We start from the raw sequence: 18,619 nt of genomic DNA, 5'->3' as shown, positions 1-18,619 counted from the left end.
GAGAGCAGGGGGGCTCCACTGAAACATGCTAGGCTGTGGTGGGGAGGATAGCATTTTCAAAGTGTGAGGAGAGACTGCAGCTTACTATGGGTGGGTGATGCTCCACCACCCATCTGTTCATGTGAAATCATCCTTTCAAACCATGCCACTTAGTGGCCACACACACATACACCAGATTTTGCAGGTTTTTAAAAATGGGATGGGTACTAAAAATAGCATTATATTGTTAATACCATGTAATTATTTTTTATAAAGTGTCTCTATTCCCTTCCTTCATGGAGAGATAAGGGAAAAGGCTAGAGACTTTAGGAGTTTTTTAAATGAAAGCTGAGATTTTGGAAAACCTGCAAAACCTAATGGTTTGTTTGTGTTTATGCCTCAGAGTTTTATTTATAAAAATTTAAATGAAACCACTCTCATCTTTAGGGGTGAAGGGAGAGGGAGTGGTTTGACAATGACAATAGTTGAAAAGTGGGCTGGAGGTAGGTGGGGTGGGTGAGATAAGGAAAGTCAACAGAAACATCATACATGACAAAAAAGATAACTAAAATACCTTCCAGGAAACGATGGGGGAGTGGTTTTAAAAGAATTGAGGAGGTGGGAAACGGGAGAGGGAGACAAAAATCAAGACAAAAACTAGAAGTGCAAAAATGTGTGCAGAAATTAGGGGATAAACCAAAGCAATATGAGGCCAGAACTGACCCCCCCCCCAAAAAAAAACATGCAGAAAAGTCCCTGTTGGATGTATACTCAGATTAGATTGAAATATTTTGAACTGGCAGATAAGAATAAGGCCTGTGCTAACGATGTCTTATTTGTTCTTTCTTTTTGCTTAAAAATCCACCTAAAGCCTAGTAGTTGTAACAACTTGACCTATAACCAGAGCCAGCACTAGTGAGTTGGTGAGGTAGGTGGCCACCTAGAGCACCATCTGGTGGAAGGAGCAGCTCCTGCAGATGGCAGGTCTACCTTGGACTCCATTTCCCTTCCTATTGGCAGAGCCAGACATGAACTACTTGTTGCAATCACACAAGCCCCAGCTTGCTCCTATATATGCTTCATTTTGCCATTTTGTTTGTTTTTCAATCAATATCACACCTTTATTGTTTGTTTTTAAAGTGACTCCTTTCTTTTGCTGCGAAGTCCCGCTCCACCCAGGGTGGAAGGGAGGCAGGGAAGGTAGGGGGAGCCAGCTGCAGGGTAGCCCCCCACCCACCCCCGCACCTTGCCTAGGATGCAAAAAAGCCTGGCACTGGCCCTGACTATAATGTATGAAAGCCTCATTTGTAACATCAAGATATTAGGACAGGATGATGTGCAAGATGAATAAGGAAATGGAGCACAGAAGAAGCTAAAGTGGTTGTAATTAAGTTGAGTGTGATGGCAAATGAGTGTGAGAGAAAAGTCATTTTTTTAAAAAGTCCACATTTACTCGAAATGGTCTCCCACTCTAAAAAATAGAACATGCATAAATCAATAAAACCACAAAAACTCAGAACCCCCTTTTACAGGTTCTGTGATTCACCTTTCATTTGGGACCCACAAGCTGGCAAACAGTTTTGTATGCTATTACAGTCTGTATTCCCCACCTTCAACTATTAGTTTTTCAGTATTTACAATGCAGAGTATCTCTCAACCACTTGGCCAGACTGGGAGGTCCGAACAGTCATCAGGCATTAACAATTCTCTCTTTTTTAGATACCTTAGATATTGTTCACCAGGTGCCATGGGAAAGGTGGCTGTATAAAGCAGACCCTAATGTAATATAATACAGTTTGTAAGCTCTTGGTCTTGCTACATGGTGATTAATAATAGATTGTAAAGATATTTTTTGATGCACAATACACAATAATCCAAATGTACATCCAGTAACCTGAACAAGATTTACAGTGCAATTTTAAACACAGTTCTACACCTTTTGTCTTTTGAAGTTAATGTGCTTAAAAAGGTCTGACTCTGTTTAGGATTGCACTGTTAATTTACAGTCATCCAGGCTACCAAAGAGCTTCTAACCAGACACATTTTATTGAGAATCACAATTTGTCAATGTAGCATGTATATTAAAATGTTGATATTTTATGCTGCTTTTTGCCAGCAGGTGGCAGATAAGGCGGTAATAATATAGAGGAGACAAGAAATCTGCATTTGTATGTTTGCCATATGTTTCAGCAAACTGAAGTCGAAGTGCTACAAAAATAAGGAATTGGTCATATTCACACAGTATTCCAGTAATTCCCAGTGTATGCCATTTAGGCTTATCTGTAAATCATTTGAGTTTTAATAGAATAATAAACTGATATCTGCATGCATTTATATATGAATGTATTCCATTCTTCTTTAGGGCTCACAGACCAAGAGGTCATAGTAAACAGAGAAGGGGGGGATTACAGTAATATACAGGAAAACAAGGGGAAACACAAAGGTACAGAATTATGAGTAAAAGTTTTGTATTGAAGTAATACCATTAAATCTCATAAATTTTGTCACAGCGAGAGTCATATTTGGGTCAATGTCAAAGCATTCAATAAGAGTCTTAAATCAACACAAGAATGAGATATCAACACTGCATCTTCAGCATGAAACAGATTTGAGACAGGTCTTTGGGACAAGTAAGGTATATGGAAAAATTTACCAAAAAGGTGACTATCCAAGTCATTTATATAGATATTAAAGAGAAAGGTAGCCAAAAGGAAGCCTTGTTGAACACCTGTTTCCTTTAATCTCTTTAGTCAATCGACCATTATTTCCACATCTCACCTATTCAATATTATTTTGCTATAATTTGTGGATTAGCCAAAGAAACTGACAGTCCATAGAGGTCATTGCTAATTTCCCCCACAATCTAGTTAAAGGCTGTTTTTAAATTGATAAAGGCCACATAAAGTTTATCTTCAGATAGTTTAGCATATTTTTGGCCAAATGAGCAAGAACTGCACATGATCTAATGTAGAGGGTCATCTTTTGAAGCCAGTCTGGGAAAGCATAAGGACTTGATTATTTGACAACCAATATTGTAATTTGTGAGCTGGTAAGAGCAGTTTACCTTTAAAAGATAGTAAATTTTCAATAGTAGGAAGACAATAATCACCTTTTTATAAATAGGAATAATGATCAAGTTGAGCTAAGATTGTGGTATGGAGCCAAAATTACAGATGTTAGATCAGGAGTGTCAAATGTCTGGCCCAAAGGCCAGAACCAGCCCACCCAGGGCTTTAATCAGGCCAGTGAGGCTCTTTTCTCACCACCCCCAGTCCTGTCCTCACCCTCTGAAGCAGGCCCGATGCGTGGGAGTAGGCAAACTAGGCAATTGCCTAGGGCACCCCCTCCCTGCATGCGCTGTCCCAAGCCTCAGACTCACTTTCTGTCTGCAGCGCCCGCCGAACTCAGCAATTGCCGCTGAGGGGAAGTGCTGAGTGGTTTGAATTTTTTTGGCTTTAAGAGGTCGGGGGAGTTCTCCAACCCCTTAAAGCCAAACATAAACAAGATTTATACATAAACAAGATTTATTAATAGCTAGCCTTTGGGGGGGGGGTCATCTCTTTGCCTGCCTGCCTGTTTCTGCTTCTGCCAAGTTCACCTTCACCCACTTTATTACACTTCTGGACTGCAGTTGGGTGCTTGGTCTAAGGTGTTCATCGCCATGAGAGGAGGTGGAAGGGGTCACACTCATAGATGCCCTCAGTTTCCTGTGTGCTGAGTGAACATGGACAATGAACACAGTCTCCCCCCCACCCCCGCATCAAAGGATACCCAAAGCACATCATCATGGGGGGAAACTCTGCTGTTGCAAAGTATATTTTTAGCTAAAACCTAAATGTTGCAGCCCATACTCTGGCCTCCATAGAACACCGTGCCAGTTCTGCACACTGAGTAACAACTGCAACTGCCTTTTGTGCTTCTGTTATCCTGTGCAAAAACTGCAATAAAAGTTTATCTATTTGTTCCTCAGTAGCCTCCACTCAAACAGAGGATCCATAATGAAACTGCAACCCAATTTTGCTATTAAATATCACTGCAGGAACAAATTGCTCACCTCTTTGTAAAAAAAATTCAGACAATCTTCTTCATTGCTATAGCAGCTTTGGAGTACACATCTCATAGTCACATGAAAAATTACACCTAAATTTACTAACTTGCTCAATTGATTTTCCATCTGCACACCAATTCAAAACACTCCAATGGGACTGAATTATGTATTGGAGGGGGGGAGAGCTCTTCTGAGGAATTAAAAAAAATGTTTAGTTGATTAATGCACAACAAACATATTTGTGCAAAACTACAATTTGCTTTTCTTCAGGAACTAAGAGGTCATCCTGGAAACCTCCAGGGTGAGGTATCATTTCCCACTGGGAATAGTGCCAGTAAATAATAAATGGCATGCCAGCAGTCAATTGAGTCTCACACAGCTTCCTGCCTTGCAGGCACCCCCACAAGGTGGAGGTAGTGCTTGTGAGGTAAGAAGTGGGGCTATGCCTTGTATTCCAAAGCTAGTATAGGAAGCAGTAATAGAGGCCAAAAAGAGCAGAGTGGGGGGTAGGGGGCACACAGACCAACTGGCAAATGGCAAATTCTGGACTGTCTAGTTTTAAAACCTGGCAAACCTAAAAGTAATGTGAGTTTTACAATGGAGCAAATAGTGGCTTCATGAGTTGGTTTGAGAACACATTACCCGGCGGTGGCGGGGTGGGGGGGGGGCAAAAACCATTTTTCCCTGCATGTATTGGTTGCAAACAGAAAAGTGTTTTGGAGGCACTGCTTCCATTGCAGGTGTGATTGTTTTGTTTCCCAAGAAACACAATGATGTTGAAATGTGTAGATGAAATCCTGAATTTCACATACTATTAACTAACCAGCCAGTCCCTTGGCTTCATAATTCTAGTTGTGTTGCTTAAACTTAATGAAATGCCTTCAGTGGGGTTAGAAACTTGCTTTAAGTAAGAGAATTAAAAAGTGTCAAGAAATCATAGAAAGTAATTTTTAATCATCTGAACTGAAAACCGAAGTTTGGGCTTAATTTTTAAGATTTACTAATTAACTCTCCAGAGTCCTCTGTTGTTTACCTCAAACCAGTTTCTATTTAGAGAGGATAAATTGACCAAAGTGTCGATAGCATCCTGTCATTCCATTTGGCACACAAATACTTGTAAATATCACACAACTGTACTTTGACTTCTGTCAGTATGCTAACAACATTTCTAAATTATTGTTGTGGTGCAGAACATTTCCCTTTTTCATTTAAACAAGTTACATTTCAGAAACACAACTACATTGTCATGTTTGAGCTGACTGAAGCACTGGACTGAGGCTTTTGAGAGAGAAAAAAACTGTAGCTGCTGTCATCATATCTATCCACAGAAATATCTCTCTGCCACTCTCCCTCTTTGCTGCTGCTATATTTAACAGCTTTCCCAGCCATAAAAGGTCGGGACTGTTGCCTTCACATTCCACTGACTTCAGGCCTTATTTTTGTTCTGGGCTGGGAAGCCCTGTCCCTTAGCCCTGATCCTGTCAGCCACTTTACTGGATTCAACTTTTGCTGGATTTCTCTCTCCCTTCCATTCATCCACTTCACAACTGAATTTTTTTTATCATTTTTAGGTTGGCTCCTGGTAAGTATGCCTTGTTCAGAGACATTATTTCTCAAACAATTTGGCTCTGTGTATTATAAATGTGGGTAAATAGTTGCTCTTTTTTCCCTTTTGAATTCAGCAGGAGGTGAGGGTGAGATGTGATAGCAAGTTGGAGGAATCTTAATCAAGTTTCAGGAACAAAACAAAACAACATGAGAGGCTGACAGCACAATCCTAACCAGAGTTATAAGTGAATGGGTTTAGAAGAGTGTAATTTTGCTCTCCTTTGTTAGGGACCAATCCTAAGCAAGTAAATCCTATTTTGTTCAATGAAGCTTTTGCAGAATCTAAAGAACATTTTTTTAAAAAGTAGAATGGCACAATTTTAGCTGTCAAAATAGATATCTGAAGTACTTTTCAAATGAAACTTGAATGAATGACTGTACAGAAAGTTTTGTTGCCTAAGTTTCTCTGTAGAGAACGTAACAATTATCTTTAGAATGCTTTCTGTTTGCATGTGTGATCTATTTACTTCAGAATTTATCTAGTATTATCTAAAGAGCTAAGATTCTTTTTGAGTTTCTGTATTTCAGTTTTTTAATTTTGTAAGCAAGCGCTTGTTTCTACTTGTAGAATTAGGTTATAAATACAATGTCTATTTCTGCTATATTGTACATGTATCTGTAAATGTACAGGGTTTTTAAATTGCAAATTACCAAACATTTATAGAATGAAGAATACTATTCAAACTGAATACTGCAGGAGCTTGCTGGTGAGAAAGTGAGAATCTGGCCTCAGGTCCTAGAGGCTTAACTGGGGCTCACTTTCCTGCAAGAGTCAACAGGTATTCACAAACAAATGTAGGGGGCTCTTCAAAGCTGAGAACTACTGGTGTAAGACTGGACTGTTGCTGATCTTTAATCTAGTCTATTCATCATATCATAGTAGTGAGACTACAACGGTGTTAGGAGTACAGAAATTGTAATAGGAAATGCAATCCATCTTTTCATCGATCTACAGACATATGGGACTGTGTAGCTGAAAGAGATTGACATTGGAATTTGAATTTACATACTTCAAATGTGATCACTAACATTCAAAATGCCTGCCTTGAAAAATCTTAATTTCAAACTGTGGCAGGAAAAAACTGATTTGGAAAGGGTTGCCAATTCTGGGTTGGAAAATTCCTGGAGATTTTGGGATGAAGCATGAGGAAAGTGGAGTCTGGAGAGGGAAGAGATCTTAGCAAGGTTAAGTGCCATAGAGCTTACCCTCCAAAGCAGCCATTTTCTCCAAGGGAACTTATTTGTGTTATCTGGAAATCAATTACAATTCTTGTCAATGTCTAGGCCCCACCTGGAGGGTGGCAACCCTACATTCAGAGCTTGGATCTTTCAAAAATGTATTGATATGGACATAGTTACACACAATAAACTTTTAGAATCCCCAGTCTGGAACCAAAGAAATCTTCTGATTTTGTGTTTTCACAGACAGAAATTCTGAATATTTTTAAATTTTAAATACTATTGTAATTATTTCAGTTTTGTAAAAGGTAACATACTTTATGAAAGCTATCATACTCTTATGATACTTCCTAGGGCAGATTTTATTTTAATTCTAATACAGTAAAAAATTAAACTGTTCTGCTCTATTCATAGCAAAAGAAAAATTACAGTAGGTAACCAGACAACTAGAAAGGCAACTAGAATGATTAAAGGGCTGGAACACTTTCCCTATGAAGAAAGGTTGAAACGCTTGGGACTCTTTAGCTTGGAGAAACATCGACTGCGGGGTGACATGATAGAGGTTTACAAGATAATGCATGGGATGGAGAAAGTAGAGAAAGAAGTACTTTTCTCCCTTTCTCACAATACAAGAACTTGTGGGCATTCGATGAAATTGCTGAGCAGACAGGATAAAACAGATAAAAGGAAGTACTTCTTCACCCAAAGGGTGATTAACATGTGAAATTCACTGCCACAGGAGGTGGTGGCGGCCACAAGCATGGCCACCTTCAAGAGGGGTTTAGATAAAAATATGGAGCAGAGGTCCATCAGTGGCAATTAGCCACAGTGTGTGTGTGTGTCTATATATACATACATACATACATATATATATATATATATATATATATATATATATATATATATATATATATATATATATATATATATATATATATATATATATATATAATTTTTTTGCCACTGTGTTGGACTGGATGGGCCATTGGCCTGATCTAGCATGGCTTCTCTTATGTTCTTATGTTCAGACCTTTTATAAGGATATTTCTTGTGGGTTTTCCCTAAGAGTTATCACAAGAAATAAAACCAATATTAAGTTCCCATATTTTTGACAAGTCTTTTTTATTAGCTGTTCTACAAGAAGGCAAGTGTACAATTGTATAGTTATGCCTACATACACAAACTTCAAACATATACCTTGGATATATGGAAATATGAGCACTAACTAAAGGCTTGTGCACATGCCAGATCATTGTAAAATTTCTCACTTCTGCTTTTGCTGAACCTTGAAACAGTTTGGCCAAGGAAGGCCTTTAGCTTGGTGCAGAAAAGAGATGGACACAGGGAAGCATAAACTGAAAGAGAACCCTACAGTCTTTTGCATCTAAATCCCTTTCAGATATTCTTCAAATGCATGGATGAGAGAATAAGAATCCCATAGGTTATCCTAACCCACCATGCAATGTTGCAGCAAGGCTCAATTTCAGTATTCAGGTGAGGTCAGGCATGAGGCAGCAATTGCAGTCATGTTCCCTTCCCCTCTCCTCACATTCAAAGAATATCTGAAGGTAAAAAATAAGACTTTAAGATGCACTCTAGTGTTGTCTGAGCTGGCATGGTTGAAGAGAAGATGCACTGTTTCTGTTCCATCCTGCTTGTCTGACAAGTAGCTCAGGGCAACATATATTGTTTTCACTTTCTCCAGTGCTTCTGATTTTCCAGATCCCCATTTTACATGAGAGCACAGCCCAGCATCATCTGTTCCACTCTGAGTGGCTTTATGGAACACTTTATCTTGGTGCAGGCCTCAATCAGCAAGGACAAACAGTGTTCAGTGCCAAATCCCATTTGAACTGAAAACCCTTTTGGTCACCTGAAGGGCATTTGAGATGTATTCTCACTCGGGGTTGGATTTGACAGTTGGAGACAGCGTACTGTGTCTCTGACTTGGTGGATTGGGCCTGAACTAACAATATGCCTTGGGCCATCACCAGGCCTGTAGCCACAGGGGGGCATGTGGGGGCACTGCCCCCTGACTTCCTGGGGTACAGTTTGCTTTTTTCATTTTCATTTTGCCATGGCTGAGCTGGCAAAACGTCATCAATAGCAGCCAGAGCCAGGAGAGCTGAGCAGGGCACAGTGCACTGCAACAGCAACAGGTGGAGTGGAGGAGGACACAGGAGGTGGAGGTGCAGGAGAAGCCATGTGGAATGGCCTGGGGAGAGGGGGGATGGATGCAGCTGCTGGCTGCAAAGTGGGGGAGAGGCAGGTGGAAGGAAACCCCCCTATTTGCTCACAAGGTGCAGTCCCTCCTTCACTCTAAAGTTTTAGGGTTAGCTGCTTTGACTTGGCCATTTTCAAAGCCTTCAGCTTTTGCCCCTACCCCAGAAAGCTTCTGAGAAGTGACAAGTGGATGGGAAAGGGTGCCCCCTGAGTTTTTAAAAAGCCCCCCCACTTTTAAAATCCTGGCTATGGCCCTGGCCATTACACATATCTCTGGGGATACATATTATCTGGCACAGAATCAAGACAGATCAGAGGCAGCCTGTGGCACTGCCCATTTGGTTCCCAGTGGAAAGAAACTGAAACCACCATCTTAAGGGCAATAAAGGAAAAATTTCAGTAAAAAAAATGTGAACAACAGATACCATAGGTAAAATTAAATGGCTGAGTGCTGGCTACTACTTCTATTGGCACTCCATATCTGTTAACGTTTCTGTTACAGTTGACAAATCAATTATTAATAATTCAGCTAGAACTCAAGGTAGCACAGAGATGCCCCTATAAATCCTTTTGATACAAGCTCTCTGTTCTCCTGGCTATAAAATAAAATGTTCCAGTCCTCCCTTGTCTTGTGTTATCATGGACTACTCCCATAATCTTTCCTATGTATTAATTTTACGCAGCTTCAATATATGATAGATTATGTACATTTACTGAAATCTTCTGGCATTTGTAATTGAAATGCATATTATAATCTGGTTAACAACTGTATTTTTTATGGTGTATCCCAAGTGTGAAGTGAAAATTAAGCAAAAAGGAATCCAGGATGTCATTACCATTCTACCAGAGGCATCATCAACATTTTGATCGTGCGTATCGCCACAAGGAGCTGGAATCCACCCTAAGTCAGTACCAAAAGGAAGAGAAAAGCAAATCTGCAATCTACTCTCAAGGATCTTCTGCCTACAGTCAGGCAGCTGCATTGACCTACCGCCATGGTTCAGCATCTTATGACCAACAGTCCATGATATCCAGTCATGATTTGGATGAAGCTTATGCCCATGGATCATCAGTGCACAGTAAAAGAGCAGCAGCTTACAGTCTTGGATCAGAATCAATCAATAAGAAAGCTGAAGCCTACCGTCTTGGATCTGAGTTGGTCAACAAGAAAGCCGAAGCCTACCGTCTCGGATATGAAACGTATCAAGGGTAGGATATTTTTTTTTACTAATCATGGAAAAACAGCCCACTGAATTCAGTAGTAAAAATTCCTTTGGCTTTAATTTGGGGAAAGGGCAGTGGCTCAGTGGTAGAGCATCCACTTCTCATGAAGAAGGTCCCTGGTTCAATCTTGGAATCTCCAGTTAAAGGATTACATAGTAGGTGATGTCAAAGGCCCTGAAGAGCTGCTTCCAGTCAGAGCAGACAATAGTGACCTTGACAGACGAATGGTCTGACTCAGTATAATTCAGGTTCATGTGAAACTGTTTAGTTAAATCAGGATCACATTCTGCAATCTGCAACTACATGCATTTATTTACTGGAACAATGAAATCTTCTTAGGCTAATATTACGCTTTGCTTTACATTTCTTCCAAAGTAGGCATAGCTTAAAGGAGAATTTGGTCTGTAACACCACCTTCACCTCTTTTGTTGGTTTTCTGAGGTCCAAATTATACTTTACACAGTCTCCTGATTTTTTTTAAAGGAAAAGCTTGTGAGGAAGGCTAAAAGTGGAGGAACAGGAGGAGGGACTGTATACCTTCTTCCATCTCATCATCTTCCTACTCAGATTCCTCTCTCTCCAAGCTGCTTTTCTACTGAAGAGGGGTATCTTCCCTGTCCTTTCCATTAGTGGAAAATTAGCTTGACAGGAGGATTTTGATTAGAAAAGTGCCAGAGGAGGAAGAGTGAAGCAGAGTCCACGTCTTTTAACATATGTCATTGTTGCATTTCATTTGGGGAGGGTGGTATATTTCTGTACCATATAAGGCCTAGTTTGGCACCAAAGCCATGCTACACCTTCATAATACAATGAGGTCACTTAAACTGAAGCAGAGGTGATAAATGTGAAAATGTTCTATCTTGTGTCATAAAGAAATATTAATATAAAAATAGTTACCTCCTTAATGCCTTATATTAGCTGTCAGCACAGCTCTCAGAGCCAAACTAAATGTTACAGTTTTTAAAGAGTTGCGTCCAGTTTCCTGGGTTTCCCAAGCCCAACTTGTATTTAGGGTTGCCAGATCCAACTCAGGAAATATCTGGGGACTTTGGGGGTGGAGCCAGGAGACTTTGGCAGTGAAACCAGAAGCAAGGTTGTGACAAGCATGATTGAACTCTGAAGGGGGGGTTGGCTATCACATTCCTTTTAAATGCCTTCATTTAATTGGAAATAATGGAGAATAGGGGCACTTTCTTTGGAGGCTCATAGAATTGGACGCACTGCTCCAATCTTTTTGAAAGTTGGAGGGGGTTTTTGAGGAGAGGCACAAGATGCTATGCTGAAAATTTGTTGCCTCTATCTAAAAAAAAAAAAAATCCTCCCAGAGCCCCAAATACCCACAGATTGATTCTCCATTACACCCTATGGAGACCAGTCTCCATAGGGTATAATGGAGTGCTCAGCAGACTTCCCCCCCACACCGCTTTCTGATCACCCTGCAGTGGGGAAAAGGCCTCCAAACCAGGGGACCTACCCTCAACTGGGGATTGGCAACCGTACTTGTATTTCCTGCAGCCACACATCAGATGCAGGAAATGTCTTTAAAGGAAAGCCTAAGCAGGCTCAGAATGGGGGGGAGGGGTGGTGTGAGAGGAAGAGCTCCTGCTTCTCCCTCAACCATTTCCCACATGAAAACCATGCTAGGGGCCATTCTTGCTGCTTCACATACATAGATACTCTGGGAGTCCTTCCTTCTCGCACACCTGGGCTCTCTCTCTCTCTGTATTTAAGAAAGCTGTTCCCTGCAGCTGCTACGAGGCTGAGAGGAAAGCTGTTTAAAACTGTAATGTTTAGTTTTGCTTTCAGTGGCCCTTCTAACACTAGAAGATGAGCAAGGGCCTACTGTGACACCTTAGGAGAGCAGAAAACAGGGGTTTAAACTTAAAATGGTTCATGAATTTATACAAACCAGTTTGGCCTGTGAACCAGCATATCGGTTCATATAGGTTCATGGTTTAGCCATAGGGTTGCCAATCCCCAGGTGGGGGCAGGGGATCCCCCAGTTTGGAGGCCCTCCCCCCGCTTCAGGGTCATCAGAAAGCGGGGGGGGGGGAGGGAAATGTCTTCTGGGAACTCTATTATTCCCTATAGAGATTTATTCCCATAGAAAATCATGGAGAATTGATCTGCGGGTATCTGGGGCTCTGGGGGGGCTGTTTTTTGGGGCAGAAGCACCAAATTTTCAGTGTAGCATCTAGTGCCTCTCTCCAAAATACCCCCCAAGTTTCAAAAAGATTGGACCAGGGGGTCCAATTCTGTGAGGCCCAAAAGAAGGTGCCCCTATCCTTCATTATTTCCTATGGAAGGAAGGAATTGAAAAGGTGTGCTTTAAATGTGATGGCCAGAACTCCCTTTGGAGTTCAATTCTGCTTGTCACAGCCTTGATCTTGGCTCCACCCCTAATGTCTCCTGGCTCCACCCCCAAAGTTTCCTGGCTCCACCCCCAAAGTCCCCAGATATTTCTTGAATTGGACTTGGCAACCCTATTTAGCCATGAACCAGCTGCCCACCCCTAGACTCTATGCCATTCTATCCAGCTGAAGTTCCTCCTCTCCCAAACTCTGCCCTCCTGACGCTCCATGCCCCCAAATTCCATGTCTTTTCTAACCTAGAGCTGGCAACTTTATGACACCTGTATTGTGTTTAAGAATACACCATAGTCGGGTCACTGAAGCAAGGTGCCATTGGCAGTGGAAATCCAGGCAATCGTATTCCAATGTTGAAGGCCTCTCAACAGATTCAAAAGACAATCTTGTTAAAAGGAATTACCTCATTTGTTGTGATGGGGATTTCGGATGGCATGTGATTACTTGGGTTTAAGTGCTCAGAATGTGACCTTTATAATTTAATTGTGGACGCTGATGAAAATATGATTATGTGCTTTGTAAACTAGCCATGTGTATTTCAGCCTCTGCAAACAGCAGTGATGGTGGGCTTTCACAGCTAAACTGGGATTATTGTGGAAACAAAATGTTATAGGTTGGCACCAAAGGTAAGATGAAAACATTTCTGTTGGTGCAGAAATTGTCAGAGTTCCTGATCACCATGGACTGTCCACTCAAGCAACTGATCTCTGTGCTGCACCCACACTGTTCCCATGGTGCTTCAGTTCTTAGGGAAGAGTTCCACCCAGCACTGACTTTCTGTGGAAGCTCCATTCTTGCAGCAGCTGCCAATGTGGTGCACTGGCTTGTGGGCCTTCCAAGTGGTTGCTGTGCATTTTTCCTTCCCCAGTAGTTTCCCTCCCTAGATTTGTTTTGGTAGCACAGGGGCATGAAGAACACTAGAGGGAAAGATCTTAAGCAAACCTCTATATGTGGTTCTTTAGATCTAGGGCTTTTTGTAGGAAACGCCCAGCAGGAACTCATTTGCATATTAGACCACACCCCCTGATGTCAAGCCAGCTGAAACTGCATTCCTATGCGTTCCTGCTAAAAAAAAGCCCTGTTTAGATCCTTTGATAAATTAATTTCAAAAACACTTCTTAATTCTTATGGGAAAATGCATGCTTAATGGGAATTCAAGCTTTGGGATTAGTCTTGCATCTTTTAATTCTGCAAAAACCTCCTTTCTCGCCATCACTGGCTTTGACTTACCAGGGTTCACCTCTGCTCTTTGGCTTTCATGATAATGTGGCTATCATCATCTATGGCCTGATGCTGCCATTTTTCTGTGCATTGGTCAGAGGAGACCCATTGCTTCAGCAGCTGAAGAGTGTAATTGAGGATGTCCCTTTTCATATGTCATAAATATCCTATGTGCTTACTCAGCAAATATTGTTAGGGGTGCAGTGATGGTGTGGCAAAGAGAGAGTACTTGGTTATTTGATTCCTAATTAGTTTGTCCTTAAGACTCAAAGCCAACGTATATGTTACAGCAGTCACTTGAATTTGTTCACATGATGGCTGTTATAAAACAGTGAGCTACTGATAAGCAGAGGTGGGTTATGGAGGGCTCCCCATACCAGTACATTTAAAAAGTCAATAGTGATATGGAGAAGCTCAGCTGAGCCACAAGTTAAGATGGTGGTCTTTTTCTTGATTACTGGAAATACTATGCAGATCTTTTCTGGTTTCTAAGTCTCAAAGCAGTACATTTTCACATTTTTCAGTCCATAAGAACAAGATGATTGCTTTTCAGAATTTAAGAATAAAATTGTTGGGATTCTGTACAAGTTGCTGGATTCTACAAGTGGCAGTAGCAGTGAAATGCAGCGGGGTGCCTGAGCTTTTCCTCCTCTCTGCTGATAGTAAATTTATGTTGGCTGTGTTTGCACAAAAAACATGTTCTATTTGGGGGAAATTTACCCCCCCTTCATTTTTTCTAACTGTGCACCTTTTTTTGGGGAGGGGGGGCAAATCTTGCTGTCAAAAATGACCCTTCTCTAGATGGCCCCAATCCACAGATTTAAGTATCTGCAGATGGGACCATATTTACAATTATACATATTGAGATTGCTTTGTCCATAATGTTGTAGTGTATGGGGAGTTTGCATTTTTCTTTTTATGTGCTCCAGTGCTATACTGCAGAAAGTAATTGGGGGTAATTTGGACTGTACAAAATGTGCGTCAAGGTTTTGTTGACTGGAATTTTCTCAACATACTTCTCAGTGTGTTGAATGTCTTGCACAGCTCTTTATGTGCTCTAAACTTGTTAATGGATTGTAGCCAATATTTGTAATGTTCTCAGTTTGACCCTTCAGAGTTCAGGATATGCCACTGTCAGATGATGAGACTCAAAGGTTATCATCTGTTACATGATGATGTATTATGCATCCCCAAAAAATCCCTCTAAACCCCGTGTTACTATAAGAAGAAAGGAGAGTCCTGTGCATTTGTTAGAATTATATATCAGGAACTGTCCATATGTCTGTCAGAAGTGTGCAAAACAAACATTTTAAAATTCAAAGGCAAGTGTTATGTCATTTTAGGATACGAATCTGATAGTTATTCCACTGATTTCAATGGGAAACAAATCTCGAATTTAACCCCTCCCCAATTGAAGGTGACTTTCTACTGGATTGAACTCATCATCCATGGTATCATCCTTACCTAATTGCAGGTAGATAGGAGAAAACATCAAATCTCAGGATCCTGGAATGGAGGGGCTATGGCTCAGTAGCAGAACATCACTATGGCACTCAGAAGGTTCCTGGTTCAATCCCCAGCATCTCCAATTAAAAAAATCAGACAGCAGGTGATGGGGGGGGGGGAATCTCTGCTTGAGACTATGGAGAGCAGCTGCAAGTCAGAGTAGGTGATGTGAAAGACCTCTGCCTGAGACCCTGGAGAACAGCTGCCAGTCTGAGTAAACAGTACTGACCTAGATGGACCAATGATCTGATTCAGTATGAGGCAGCTCCATGTGTGTGTTGTTTTACAAAATCTAGTCAAAGAGAATCTGGACAAAGGGACTTGAACTCCGGCGTGTACCACCTTACTTTGCTCCACTCAGTTTGTTTCAACATTTTTCTACTAGTCTAGCTGATTTTCAATGCTGCAGCCAGACAGTAAGCACTGGAGTAAGATTTTATTTATTTCAGTTTACTAGGCTGCCCATTTCCTGTGAACAGGGTTTAGGGCAGCTTTTATAATTTTGCTAAAATACAATACATTAATATAAAATACATTAAAACAATTTATCATAAAGTAGCACTAAACAATGCTATGTCCTATATCTAAAATGATGGATAATTTCAGTGTCCACCAGCCCCATGGGTGGAGGGGATGTAGAGAAAAGGGGAGGGAGGTGGGAGTATTAGGGGGCCAGACAATTGCTGTTCTCAACCAAATGCCTGGCAGAACATTTCTGCCTTACAAGCCCCGCAGAAAGGTAATAAATCCTGTAGGGCATGAATGTCCTCTGGCAGAGAGTTCCACCAGGCAGGGGCAGGGCCAAAAAGGCCCTGGTCCTAGTTGAGGACAGCCAGATCTCTCTCGGGCCAGGGACCACCAGAAGGTTCTTATTACTAGAGCATAACACTCTCCCAAAGGCATATTTAGAGAGGCCATCCTGAAGATATGTAGGTCCCTGACTGCTAATAGCCTTAAAGGTCAAAACCAAAACCTTGAACTGAATCTGGTGCTCCATGGGATATGAGATAAGGGAGGATTTAGGTCTCCTGACTCATGTGATCTGGTGTTGCTTAAAAGCAGACTGGAGTGAGTGGCCTGATATCTGCTTACATTCCCCTCATCCCTGCAGTTCTGTCTCCCACCTAGCACAAGTAGAGCATTTTTCTCTGTTCCCAGAAAGAAAGGCTGTTTTCTGGCACTGCCTGCCTATCACTGCAGGAGGGCCAACTGTGTATCAGCACAAACAAAGCCTTTCCTCTACTTGGCTAGTACACATTCAGTTATGGATTTGCAGTAGCAACTAATATTCACGGTCACACACTCTCAAAGAGCTCTCCCCAAGCCAATTATATGCTACAGTTAACTGGAAGCACCTAAGCACTGGTCAGGAAGATCACCTAAGCACTGGTCAGGATGTTCCCAGCATCCCTATTATGCTGAGCCATTCTTTTTCTTTTTTACCCAGTCCTTTCTGCTGCCTAGGAAAATGATACTAGACAGCAATGCACCAGAATAAACCATCAGATTTAATATTTGTTTCTGGTGTGGATCTTGATCAGTGGAATTTCTGACTGCAGTGTCTGTCCCTAAGGAGACAGAACAGGAAATGGGTAGTCCAGGCTCTGTAGCAGAGGCAGACATTGAAAACTCAGACCACCCCTTAGCGTGATTAACTCTAAGGGAATCCTAGTGACCTGCTTAGCTTGGCAGTATAGTCCATGCTCCACTATACCAGAAGGAATTGCTCTATATGTTGTATTTTGTGAGATATTTTTGATACTTAATGTATTCCTAGCATTGTGCATGTAATTCAGCATATCTTGTGAAAGAGAAAAGAGGGGTTCATAGCCGACCTGAGCCTGCCTTTGGCGGGGTAGGGTGGGATATAAAAATAAATTTATTATTATTATTATTCATGAACATTTGGAATTATGACTATAGTCAACAATATTGGAACTAGGAGACATATTAAATTAGTTTCTCTTTAGATTTTTGTAAGGAACAAATAAATAAGCAATACTAGATCCTTCTGTCAGTGGCCTCTCCATGATTCTATTCTAGGTGAGGATTTAAAAATCATGAGTAAGAATGGAAAATGCCTTCATCTGTCTTGTTGTATGAAGGACAACTGCCCTTTGAGCAATGTTTGTTATGTAGCCTGTCATTGTAATGATTGGAACAGAAGTTCCAGCAGAGTGAAAATAGAGATGGCTTCTTATTTATCTGGATGCATTTGGAACAATCTCCCCCCCCCCCACACACACACAACATGGTCTCAAATATTCATGGTCTGAAATTTTAATTTCTTCTTTCTTTCTGCTGCATGCTTCTAACACAGGTGAAATAAAACAGTAGAGAGTATAATTATATAAATACTTTCAGAGGGTAGCCATATCAATCTGCAGGAAAACTTTAAACTTTAAAGACCCAGCAAGATTTGGGAGCTCTGACTCTTAAAAGCTCAAACTACCATCTCTATGGTGCTACTAGACTAAAGTCTACTACTAATTCTAAATATTTTTTTTTCCTACACAGAGAAATATATGGTCTACAAAAATTGGCAGATATGACTTGGCAGGTGTGGCTTTTAAAATCTTTGATTTCCCGCATCCTACTCCAGTGTTCTATTCCCTGGACCACATTAATTGCATATGAATCAATACTGACAATGTTTTGATAGAATTTTTTTGTATCCATTTATTGGCATAAGAAACAACTCCTGTTAGGGTTGCCAGTCTCCAGTTGGTGGCAGGGTATCCCCGGTTTGGAGGCCCTCCCCCCATTTCAGGATCATCAGAAAGGAGGAAATGTCCACTGGGCACTCCATTACACCCTATGGAGAATGATCCTCATAGGCTATAATGAAGAATTGATCTGTGGGTATCTAGAGCTCGAGGGGGGGTGTTTTTTGAGATAGATGCCTCTCCTCAAAAAAACCCAAGTTTCAAAAGATTGGATCAGGGGGTCCAATTCTATGAGCCCCCCCCCCCAAGGTACCTCTATTATTTCCAGTGGACAGGGCCAGCCCTAGACTGTCTGACACCCTACGCAAGGTTAACTCTTGGCACCCCCACTGCAGTGATAATGTCGCTGAGTCACATGGGCACCAAATTTGGTGTCCCCAGAAGGCTGGTGCCCTAGGCAATTGCCTAGTTTGCTTAGTGGCGGGGCTGGCCCTGCCAATAGAGAGAAGGTGTTTAAAAGGAATGCAGTCCCTTTAAACGTGATGGCCAGAACTCCCTTCAGAGTTCAGTACTGCTTGTCACAACCTTCCTCTGGCTCA

The 18,619-nt window shown here is 41.3% G+C and overlaps 1 protein-coding gene across 3 annotated transcripts in view; it reads left to right on the top strand.

Moving 5' to 3' along the window:
* The first annotated feature begins 9,812 nt into the window (after nucleotides 1-9,812).
* The window catches only part of MYOM1 (myomesin 1), a 99,014-nt gene continuing 90,207 nt past the window's right edge, over nucleotides 9,813-18,619 (top strand). For all 3 annotated transcript variants that reach the window (XM_060243932.1, XM_060243931.1, XM_060243930.1), the window contains exon 1: nucleotides 9,813-10,246. In XM_060243932.1, the coding sequence (XP_060099915.1) occupies nucleotides 9,864-10,246 (383 nt within the window). In that variant the 5' untranslated portion in view covers nucleotides 9,813-9,863. The remainder of the gene's footprint in view (nucleotides 10,247-18,619) is intronic.

The sequence above is a fragment of the Heteronotia binoei genome, chromosome 7 (assembly GCF_032191835.1).
Source record: "Heteronotia binoei isolate CCM8104 ecotype False Entrance Well chromosome 7, APGP_CSIRO_Hbin_v1, whole genome shotgun sequence".
NCBI classification, from domain to species: domain Eukaryota; kingdom Metazoa; phylum Chordata; class Lepidosauria; order Squamata; family Gekkonidae; genus Heteronotia; species Heteronotia binoei.
This window is presented reverse-complemented; position numbering and strand designations above follow the sequence as displayed.